This window comes from Stenella coeruleoalba, assembly GCF_951394435.1.
Source record: "Stenella coeruleoalba genome assembly, chromosome: 11".
Lineage (NCBI taxonomy): Eukaryota > Metazoa > Chordata > Mammalia > Artiodactyla > Delphinidae > Stenella > Stenella coeruleoalba.
The window spans coordinates 69,476,515-69,489,289 of NC_137157.1; the positions used below are offsets into that span (position 1 = coordinate 69,476,515).

Genomic DNA, 12,775 nt, shown 5'->3' on the forward strand with positions numbered 1-12,775 from the left:
TGTGACAAGAAGGACACAGCAAATATAGTCCTAATTAGGCTGTCATGTGACTCAATTTCAATTCCATTACCACGGAAAAAGGGAAGACTAGATTCTGCTAACTATACCTTAGTTTTACTAGCTGCCCCCGCCCCACCACTTTTTTCTTTTTCACTGAATTGGGTACCATCAGTGCTCTCAAGAGAACTGGCAAGAAGGAGATGCTAACCCACAAACCTTGGTCTAACAAGCAGAATGTGGCCATTACTCACTGGAGGTGCCGGTGCCAGCCTGAGCAGTGTGACAGACATTATGCCGCTTGGGTGGCTGGCTGCCCAAAACACTGAATATTGTCCACCATGAATATTTCAGGGATGACCAGATCACCATCTCCAAAGTTGTTGCCAAAAAACTGTCAGTGTTTTCCTAGGAGTTTAGGATCCCTCGTGGGAAAAAGTGTGAAATGAAGCTGAAACCACTATACAATATTTTGGCATTGTAGCACAGTCCTTTCTTAAGGGGATCTGCCCTCCCTTTCCTTCATGAGGTTCTGGGTCTGTGAATTGGCTCAGGGCTGGGGCGCTGTGAGAAATCAACATTTTTGGCAAGAATAAATACAAAGGTAATTATTTTAAAATCTTATTATTCTTAAGTAGGAGATTTCGGATTCAAAGTCCTTCATATTCTGCTCTCAACCTACCTTTTCCTACATTCGTCCCCTATTGTCTTCCCCAACCTGAACTTCTAATACTTTTCCTTCTCTCCCTGAATAAGTCCTATTTCTCCAAGACCCGGGGGATCAAATGCCACTTCCTTTGTGAAGCATCAAAAACTAGGAGGACCTACAACGTTCCAAACTGTGCTAGGAACTGGGGTCACAGAGACAATGTGGTTCCTGTCCGCCAGAGGTTACTATAAAGACAAAGGATTTTAATTCTGTAATTCTCTGAAACTCAGAGTCCTAATTACACAATTATTGAGCACTACTGTACACTCAATCTTATCTCGCTTAACTGCTTTCTCAGATATGGAGACTCCCCAAGTCACCAAAGTTAATAGCTTCTCAAACTTCCTCCATCCTGCTGCTGAGTCAGGAGCAATCTTTCTGTAGACAGTAATAAAAATCTACATTTAAGCAAAACACTCTAAGCCTGTTAAGAAAAAAAAAAAAAAAAAAAAGACAATCTAATTATTTAAACCCAGTTGCTTTATTTTGCACTTTTAAAATTCACAAAAAGCTTCACAATATCTGCTCTTCCCCTGTTGATCATCAAGGCTTAATGGTAAGACAGTGAAACCTTTATCACAGGAATTGGGCATACTCAAAAACAATGGATCATTTACAAACAAATTTCTTTAATCAAGAACATTTTGCAACATACATACTCTGGCACTATCTGAATTCATCTATCTTAAAATAAGACTTTAAAAAGCTTTAAAAATAAAACAGATTTAACACTGACAAGCCTACCAGAATAATGCTGATGGCAAGCTATAAATAGCTTTAAATGTTGAATGTAATTTGGGGAAAGGGGAAAAGGAATTATCTGTTGAACCTATATTTAAATGCATCTGTGAGTAAAACGTCTCTAGTTTAATGAATTTCAACAAAGTGAACAACTCCTTTGCCTCAAGGTAGTTGAGTCTCAAGTTTTATTTTTAAACTTGTGACATATTGACTTAAGGAAATGAATCCTGGAATTAGAATATTTAAGAAGAAAAACATTGGCGCAAGAGAGAAACAAGACTACTTTCTTAGTCTTTCTAATGTGGATAACAGATAAAACCACTGTTCACATTAGGGAAGAATAGCAAAGATGATACGCAGGGTTTAGTTCTGGCTTATGTACAATATCTAAATTCAAGGTGGTCTCATATAGGAAACTTAATAATTGTTGCCTTCAATTAGTTTTTTAATTTGTGGAATGGCATAATACATATTTTGAGGCACACATTACAGGATCCACTACAATTATTTACACTGTTGTTTTCACTTTTAATATAATTTTTATCTACTCTGGGGTAGCTCTCTGGATATAATCAATAGAGGCCACTAAAAATAATGCCAGAATTCAAGTGAGAAGAGAGTGGAAATGGAAAGAGGATGGGAGGATAATGAAATTGGGTAGCAATAACAAACATTTTTAAAGGTTTCCGAACACATGCCATGAAATTACATATTTTGGCTAAATGCCATTGGGCAGCTGGAAGTGATCAGGAAATGAGTGGAATATCCTAATTGTCCCAGTTAGATTCTTAACTAACCCGTGATTTGGATGGCTCGCTCATGAAGGACTGTTTACATAGGCTGCTTGGTGAAGGGTAGTTGTGCTAGGCTTACAGCCTACTCTGCTTTGTTTCGTTCAAGAACACTTTTAGAGGGCTATGCATCCCTAAAAAGGGCAGCAGAACAATCTGTTAGACTACAAACCGAGATTAACAAAGGCATAATCCGTAAATGGCTTAATTATGGATATGTCATCAATCACCTTCTTTCTTGAGATGGGGAATATGGGCCTATGGAAAAAATGAAACTCCACTACTCCCCCATATTGTAAATTTTTCTCTTCTGGTTAGAAAGTTTTAAAGAAATCTCAACTTTAAAATAGGCCTCATCTTTCATCTTGAACTGCCCCTTCTCTTAGTCTTATATATGATATTGTTTAAAACTCACACATCAGTGAGACTAGTCAGGAGTTTCAGGACCATTTTAATAGAAGACACTGAGTTTATTTACTTGGAAAACAGGATTTTATTATGGGGTGACTTTTAGAGATTTAAGTGCTCTGTTTTATCACAATGAGAATTATCCTCAAAGCAAATATTCTCTAAGATAACAAAGTATTCAGTTTACTTGGGTAATATACTTAAACATATTAAAAGTTACAAAGCCTAAGATAAGCAAGCAACAAGTCAATAAAATCGCCTCAGGATTCTAACATCTTCACATGGTGTCACTGACTATGAAATGCAAAAAGACTATAAATGTTTAAGTGGAATGGTCTCTAACCTATACATTACACTAGTGTGACCAAACAAATGATCGCATAACTAAGGAAGACTACAGGACATGAGTAAGTGCAGAAAGTTGCTCTCCAGGACTGCATTTTCAAGAAAGCTTGAAAAATTAACTGACCCATCACTTTAGGAGGGAAAAAAAGATAAGTATGGATTAGGAAGCTCTACATGTAGATAAAAAAAATTCTAATTAAAATATCTTAGACTATTTTAGATGTTTATTTGATATTGGAAATACGGTCACTATCATAAAGTATTTCTCTTCATCACAAAAATTCCATATATTAAGGATTTACACAATCCAGGGGGGGAAAAATCTAGAAACTTTTTTTTTGCCTGAGCAGGTAATCTAAAAAGGCTCTCCAAAATCTTGACTAGAGGTATCATACTCTGCAATAAAATGCTTGAGTTCTTCAACACACCGCTCACCTATTTCATGTAAATTCTGTCTCAATGCAAACTGTATAGACTTTTCTAATGAAGGATCTTTTTCAATCAGCATTTTCACAACCATCCCAAAAGTTTCACAGTCTTGTCGGTAAACCTAGAAAGATGAAATACATTGTGGTTAGCTAAGAATAATTAGCCAAACATTGAGCTGATTCAGCTGGCAGAACTATGGTGCTAAAAATCTAAAAGGGAGACACAATACTGCTGAACCTCTCTTGGCTCTGAGTATACACTACTGCCAAAGGCCATTTAAACCTCTGTCTCTGAGATTTGCTGACAAGTTGAATGAGTAGAAAAGCACTGATACACCACATCACTGACTATGGAAATCTGGCATGGCATTTGTCAAGCATAAGGCAGTCTACTAACAGGACATCAGACTAGGAACAAGAAGAACTGAAAACAAATGCCAGCTAGGTAAGGCACGTTGATGGCTTTATTCTTTACTTGTTTGGAAGAAGTAAGTTACCAAGCCCCTAACTTCAGATTATTTGTTTGAATCATGACCAGATGACAAATTTAAAATTGTTTAGTATACAAAAAACAACTATAAGGAGGCTGAAAGTATTTATTTGAAAAAAGCTTTTCAAGTTATAAATATTTAACCATAATTAAAATCACCAAGGCAGAGTTAAGATCAAAACAGTATGTTATACACGTACATGTTCATGCGTGCATGTGTGTACACATATATGTATATATAGATACACACATGTATACATGTGTATATATGTATATATTTTTTCCACCTCAATGTATACATTATACTATTTTACTTCAATATGTATATATAATTTTTATCAATGGCAATTAGGTATTATTTCCTGTCCAAAAATTGCTAAATTTTCTCCAGACTAAATGTTATTTCTTCAGTTTACAGTCACAAAATGCACTTTAGATTTCTATGCTATTTTTCATACTCTGCAATTCATGTATTTAAAGAAATATTACAGTTAAGTCTTCATGAAAATTAAGTGAAATACAAATTGTCTGATTTAAAAGAACTGTCACATTAATTTTAACTTTTCCAAATTTAACAAAAACAATCAACATAACATGTTTATTCTCTGAAAAAGGATTTTATTCATTTTTTAAAACCTTAGAAAGAAGTAATTTGAGACACTGCTTTGCTTATGATAGTTTTCATTCCTCAAATGATCACTGCTAGTTGTGGTGGTTGCTGCTAATATTTTTTAAATGTCTGCAAGATTGTTTTTATCCTTTAAAATAGCTATTTAAAGAAGAATATTTATTTTTGACTATCAGTACTAGGTTGCTAAATTATAATAAATTCACTTCTTTGCTCTTGAAAACTATTCACAAGCCCCAAATTAAAAAGAATAAGTTTTTCAAATGACCTAGAAATTAAAATATATAAAACCCTCAGCTGCCTTCTCCATCTCAGCACAAACACACACACACACACACACACACACACACACACACACACACCCCTTTTTCTAAATAGTGATGAAATTTACTAATAGCCATTAAGTTTAATCCAACTATTTAAACCAAACATTTATTCCAGTTTATCTTAAGGTTTACATGACCCAGAATTGATATTACTAACTACTCTAATAAACCAACTTAGGAAACAGTATACCACTCACATGATATTACATAGGCTGTCAAGGCAATAGAGCACAGGAACTGGCCTAACAAACACAGAGTACCTAACCTAATGAAGCCAATGCAGTCCCCATGGGGGAAGGTAAATTCCTTACCAAACCAGTCAAGCCACATAATAACAGCATTCTAACACCAACCACAGGCCTCAGAAGACCACTTTGTGGGTGGCCTAAATTTTATAGGCTTCTTTATAGCAGATGTAACTAGATGAGGATAAGGTTACACTGTGAATTAACCTGCAAATTCTTTAATGTAAATCTGCTGTTTTACCTAAACGGTAACTCTTTGTTTAGCATATTTACAGAACATAAATGTACTACAGATTTGCATATCAAAAGTAAAACCATATTAAAATGTGTTCATACATTTAAACTGCAAACTACTGTCACTCTGGAGACAAGATAATACAAGCATTTAAAGGTTCTGTTTTATTTTTTAATTGTAAATCCTTTTTGAATTATTCACTGAAATAGACAAATTTTTGTACATTAGTTGACAAGAACAACTAGAACTGCCCAAAGCAATGTAATTCTCTACTACAGGGTAGATTTTCTAAAAACACTGCTTAAAATGCAATGGTTGGGCATTAGACAGGAAATAATCAGTTTTTTGTTAAAGGAAGAACCTCACCCTCCAAACTTTTATAAATAAAATTCACAACGGTCAGAAACATATTTCCGAAATCTGTTCCACAGTAAACTCAATCCCAAACAGGAAGGGTGTAGTTATCTGTGGAAGAGTTTGTTTGCTTATGGTCCCAAGCTGGAAATGCATTAATAATCTTCAGATCTGATATCTACAGGCCACACAGGAAGATTTTTTGTTGTTGCATTTTCCCTTGATTGGACCTCATCAAAATGGGAAACATGTTAAAGTTTGGGTGGGGCTCACATACACTGCATAGAAACATAGTTAAGTTTGCCAGCATAATGAAAACACTATCCAAATGTGCTTTCACACAGTCCCTTATTATAGTAGTCTGTGTTAATAGTTGAATTCTCATAAAGTGCTTCTAGGAATAAAGGGATATGATAAAATAAACTACCAAGGCTTTTTACTATTAATTATGCTGTCTAGTGACTGAAAGAAGAATGTCTGGCAAAACAAACTACATACTTATACATACTTATAATGACATAAAATTCCTCTAAAATGTATATATCATTGTAGACCTTACCTCTGTTCCCACAAAAAAAGAAAACAAAATAGGCAAAATGAGTTGTTAGAATTTTCATTTCAGACAAACCATCTTTAGCATATATATTACAGCTCCATAAGAGTAGTTCGGTGGAATGATAGAACAGAGCCATTAGCCACAGGAAGCTACTTAAATTTAGGTAAATATGCATATACTTATCTTAATATTTAATTTATAATTTATATTAATATTAGGAGGTACATGGATAAACTGCAAAAGTCAGACATGCACACAGCCTTAAAAGACTGAGGAATCAAAAACAATGATTTTTCTCTATTGTTGATACCTCAACATTCCATATAATTTCCTTTATCTGAACTAATTTGGTTCAAATCCTATGTGTCCTATTTCAGGAGAGTCACATCCTAACGGGAAAGGTAAACACAGACAAGTAAAACACAGCACAAAGGAGATAACTAGATGTGGAAGGTGACGGGGAAGCTAGAAAAACTGAGTTCAAATCCTGACTCTACTACTGTGGTGGGCTGAATAATGTTCTCCATCCCCACCCCATCCCCAAGATGTCCATATCCTAATGCTTGGAACCTAGGAATATGTTACCTTACACGGTACAAGAGACTTTGCAGATACGTTTATGTCAAGGATTTGAGAAAGGGAGATTAGCCTGGATTATCCAGGTGAATAAAATATAATCACAAAAGTCCTTAAAAAGAAACGCAGAAAAAGAGAGGAAATGTGATCACAGAAATAGAGGTTGAGTGATGACCTTTAAAGATGGAGGAGGGAGCTACCAGCCAAAGAGTACACACAGCCTCCAGAAACTGAAAAAGGCCAGCAAAGAGATTCTCCCCTAGAGCCTCCAGAGTAAGTACGGCCCTTGCAGACACACTCTTGGACTTTACACATTCTTCTTAAGCTCACATGGAACGTGCACCAAGATACACCACATTCCAGGCCATAAAACACGCCTTAGCAAATTTAAAAGAACAGAAATCATACAAAGTATACTCTCAGACCACAGTGGAATTAAGTTAGAAATCAAAAGAAAGAGAGCTAGAAAAATCCCAAGATACTTGGAGATTAAACAACATACTTCTAAATAACACCCAGATCAAAGAAGTCTCATCAGAAATTTTAAAATATTTTGAACTAAATGAAAATACAACTTACCAAAATTTGTGAGATGCAGCAAAAGCAGTGCTTAGAGAGAAGTTTATAGCATTAAATGAGTATGTTAGAAAAGAAGATAGGGCTTCCCTGGTGGCGCAGTGGTTGGGGGTCCGCCTGCCCATGCGGGGAGCGCGGGTTCGTGCCCCAGTCCGGGAGGGTCCCGCGTGCCACGGAGCGGCTGGGCCCGTGGGCCATGGCCGCTGGGCCTGTGCGTCTGGGGCCTGTGCTCCATGGCGGGAGAGGCCCGCATACCGCCCGAAAAAAAAAAAGAAAAGAAAAGAAGATATAAAATAAACAATGTAATAAGCTAGGATTCTAGGGAAAAAAAGAGCAAATTAAATGCAAAGTAAGTAGAAGAAAATAATAAAAATCTGAGCAGAAATCAATGAAATTGAGAAAAGAAAATTAGAAAATCAATAAAACCAAAAGGTGGTTCTTTAAAAAGATGAATAAAATTGATAAACCTCCAGCCAGGCTAACCAAGACAAAAAGAGAGAAGACACAAATTATTAATATCAAAATTGAAATAGGGGTCACTACTACTGACCTCCCAGGCATTTATAATAAAGGAATATTAAGACAACTCTATGTGCACTGATTTGATAAATCAGATGAAATGAACCAATTCCTTGAAAGATACAGTCTAGCAAAACTCAAACAAGGAAAAATAGATAATATAAATAGGCCTATATCTATGAAAGAAATTGAATTAACAATTAATAACATACCAAAACAGAAAGTACTAGGCCCAAGTGGTTTCACTGGTAAATTCTACCAAACATTTAAAGAAAAAATGATACCAATTCTTCACAATCACTTCTAGTAAACAGAAGCAGAGGGAACATTTCCTACTGTTCTATGAGGTCAGCATCACCTTATTACCAAAACCAGACGAAGACATTACAAGGAAGAAAAATTACACACCTGTATCTCTCATGAACACAGATGCCAAAAAATTCTGAAATCTAAAATACAATAAAAAGAATTATACATCACAATCAAGCGGTATTTACTGCAGGTATGCAAGGTTGGTTCAACATTTGAAAATCAGTTAATGCCATCCATCACATCAATGTGCTAGAAAAGAAAAATCACATGATCATATCAATAGACACAGAAAAGCATTTGAAAAAAATCCGACATTCATTCACAACAAAAAGTCTCTGGCAAACCAGGAATAGAGGAGAACTTCCTCAACTTGACAAAAATATCTACAATAACCCTACTGCTAAATCATGGTGAGAAAGTAGATGCTTTCCTCCCAAGACAGGAAACAAGACAAGTATATCCCCTTTTACAACTCCTATTCAACACCATACTGAACACAGATAATGCAGTAAGACAAGAAAAGGTATACCAATGATGAAGGGAGAAATAAAACTCTCTTTGTTTGCAGATGACATGACTGTGTAGAAAATCCCAAAACTGACCAAAAAACTAGTGGAACTAATAAGTGATTAGAGTAAGGTTGCAGGATACGAGGTTAATATACAAAAGTCAACTGCTTCCCTAGATGATAGAAATGAACAAATGTAATTTGAAATTAAAAACAAAACACAGCACCAAAAAAACTAAGTATAGTATAAATCTAACAAAATAGATACAGGATCTATATGAGAAAAACTATAAAACACTGATGAAATAAATCAAAGAAGATATAAATACCAGCATACCTCATTTTATTGCACTTTGCTTTATTGCACTTTACAGTGCCTGCAGTGTTTTTTTACAAATTGAAGATTTGTGGCAACCTTGCATCAAGCAAGTCTATTGGCACCATTTTCCAACAGCATTTGTTCACTTTGTGTTTCTGTGTCACATTTTGGTAATTCATGCCATACCTCAAACGCTTCACCAGCAAAAAGATTATGGCTCACTGAAGGCTAGCATTTTTTTGCAATAAAGTATTTTTTTAATAAGGTATGTATATTGTTTTTTTAGACATATTGCTATTACACCCTTAACAGACTACAGTATAGTATAAACATAACTTTTATATGCATCGGGAAACCAAAAAATTCATGTGACTTGCTTTATTGTGATATTTTCTTTATTAAGGTGGCCTGAAACTGAACCTGCAATATCTCCTAGGTATGTCTGTAAATGGAGATATAGTCCATGTCTATGGATAAGAAAATTCAGTATTGTTAAGAAATTAGTTCTTCCCAACTTGATCTATAAATTCAACATAGTCACAACAAAAATTCCAGCAAGTAATTTTGTAGATATTGACAAACTGATTCTAAAGTTTATACGGAAAGGTAAAAGACCCCAGAAGAGTCAACATAATACTGAAGAAAAAGAACAAAGTCAGAGAACTGACACTCAACTTACTATAAAGCCACAGTAATCAAGACTGTATGGTATTTTCAAAAGAACAAAGAGATCAGTTGTACAGAATAAATAGCCCAGAAATACATTCATACAGTTGAACAGTCAACTGATCTTTGACAAAGGAGCAAAGGCAATTCAATGAAGAAAGAACAGTCTTCAACAGATGGTGCTGGAAGAATTGATCATCCATGTGCAAAATCTAGACAGAGATGAACTCAGAATGGATCATAGACCTAAATGTAAAATACAAAACTATAATACTTTTAGAAGATAACAGAGGAAAAAATCTAGGTGACAACACCAAAAGCATGTCCCAAGAAAAAAAAAAAATTGGATTTCATTAAAATTAAAAACATCTCCTCTGGGAAAGACAATGTTAAGAGAACAAACAGACAAGCTAAACACTAGGAGAAAAATCTTTGCAAAGCGTATATCCGACAAAGCACTAGTATCCAAAATATACAAAGAATTCTTAAAACTCAAAAACAAGCTCAATTTAATAAATGGGCAAAAGATCTGAACAGACACCTCACCAACAAAGACATTTACATAGCAAATAAGCAAATGAAAACATGTTCAACATCATATGTCATTAAGGGTATTGAGTATTAAAACAGTGATGAAATGAGATACCACTACACACCTATTAGAATTGTTAAAATCTGAAACAATGACAACCCCAATTTCTGGTGAGAATGCAAGCAATAGGAACTCTCATTCGTTGCTGGTGGGAATGCAAAATGATACAGGCCACTTTGGCAGACTACTGAGAAGAATCACACAAATGAAAAAAAGAGGGGAAACGTTAGGTACCCTCTGTACCTTAGTTTCAGTATCTACAGACCTAACTACGCTGTTGTAAGGACTGAGATAACAAACAGCACTCAGTATAGTGCCTGCTCTGTAGGAAGCATTTAATATATGTTAAAAGATAGTGATGCTGATGACGGAAAGAGGAAAAACACTCTTCTGACTTTGCCTAGAGAAGGGAGTATTAGAAAATGATATTGTAACTTCTTTTTAATGTTTAACATCTAATTATATTTCTAACATCAAAGACTACAGTTAAAATTTTATCATTAATGCTTTTATTTTGGTTTTAGTTTTATCTCAAGCCCTTTGCTTTCTGCTGACAGTAATCACATGCACATTGAAAAAAAAAAATCAATGTGAAGACCACATTTCCCATCTCAAGAGCTGATTAAACATGAGGAGTTCTCACTAGGAATACATGGAGGAGGAAAAGGAAATAGCATTTTGGGGAAACTCAACTGGCTTGGCATAGTTAAAGCATGTTAACCTCAAAGTAGGTCATGAAGAGCTTTCTTTCAAGGAGTTTAGATGTCAACTTATACATTAACAATTAGCAAATGAGTAAAAAGCTACAAGCAGGAAGTGGATTCTTTTGATGTATCAGGGAGATAATGATTAGGAATCAATGAAATGGGTTCCTGAGAACCAGAACTATGAATGCCACATGGTGTGTTAAAGAAAGAGGCTTAATTCAGAGTAATTAAGAAGCAATATGGATATGATAATATCAAAAAAACAAACAACCCAATCCAAAAATGTGCAGAAGACCTAAACAGACATTTGTCCAAAGAAGATATACAGATTGCCAACAAACACATGAAAGGATGCTCAACATCACTAGAGAAATGCAAATCAAAACTACAATCAGGTATCACCTCACACCAGTCAGAATGGCCATCATCAAAAAATCCACAAACAATAAATGCTGGAGAGGGTGTGGAGAAAAGGGAATCCTCTTGCACTGTTGGTGGGAATGTAAATTGATACAGCCACTATGGAGAACAGTATGGAGGTTCCTTAAAAAACTAAAAATAGAGCTACCATATGACCCAGCAGTCCCACTACTGGGCATATATACTCTGAGAAAACCATAATTCAAAAAGAGTCATGTACCACAATGTTCAGTGCATCACTATTTACAATAGCCAGGACATGGAAGCAACCTAAGTGTCCATCGACAGACGAATGGATAAAGAAGATGTGGCACATATATACAATGGAATATTACTCAGCCATAAAAAGAAACAAAACTGAGTTATTTGTAGTGAGGTGGATGGGCCTAGAGTCTATCATACAGAGTGAAGTAAGTCAGAAAGAGAAAAACAATTACCATATGCTAACACATATATATAGAATATATATTTTTAAAAAAAAAAGGTTCTGAAGAACGTAGCGGCAGGACAGGAATAAAGACGCAGACGTGGAGAATGGACTTGAGGGCATGAGGAGGGGGAAGCGTAAGCTGGGACGAAGTGAGAGAGTGGCATGGACATATATACACTACCAAATGTAAAATAAATAGCTAGTGGGAAGCAGTCACATAGCACAGGGAGATCAGCTCAGTGCTTTGTGACCACCTAGAGAGGTGGGATAGGGAGGGTGGGAGAGAGGTACAAGAGGGAGGAGATATGAGGATATATGTATATGTATAGCCGATTCACTTTGTTATAAAGCAGAAACTAACACACCATTGTAAAGCAATTATACTCCAATAAAGAGGTTAAGGGCTTCCCTGGTGGCACAGTGGTTGAGAGTCCACCTGCCGATGCAGGGGACAGGGGTTCGTGCCCCAGTCTGGGAAGATCCCACATGCTGCGGAGCGGCTGGGCCCGTGAGCCATGGCCGCTGAGCTTGTGCATCCGGAGCCTGTGCTCCGCAACAGGAGAAGCCACAAGAGTGAGAGGCCTTCGTACCGCAAAAAAAAAAAAAAAAAAAAAAAGAAAGAGGTTAAAAAAAAAAAAAGAATAATGGGTGGAAGGTTTTAATTTATTTCAAGGGGGAGGGTATTGGGAATGGGAGATAAGGTCAGTACCTAATATGTAATTGAGGCACCTATCAAAGGGAAGTTGAGTACTGAGTCTAGACTTTAGGAGAAAGAAAGAGAGGAGGGAGAGAGGGGGAGAGAGAGATCATTTTCAGCACCAGTGCCAGCTGAGGCCATGGGAGTTCCTTGAAGAACGGGATAAGTTCTTTCCAGCTCCAGTATCTGATAAAGTAGAT

The 12,775-nt window shown here is 36.0% G+C and overlaps 1 protein-coding gene across 9 annotated transcripts in view; it reads right to left on the reverse strand.

Annotated features, from left to right (window-relative positions):
- PPHLN1 (periphilin 1) overlaps positions 1 to 12,775 on the reverse strand; it is a 142,974-nt gene continuing 130,199 nt past the window's right edge. For all 9 annotated transcript variants that reach the window (XM_079938491.1, XM_079938488.1, XM_079938486.1 and 6 more), the window contains one exon: positions 1 to 3,541. In XM_079938491.1, coding sequence (XP_079794617.1) covers positions 3,347 to 3,541 — 195 coding nt within the window. In that variant the 3' untranslated portion in view covers positions 1 to 3,346. The remainder of the gene's footprint in view (positions 3,542 to 12,775) is intronic.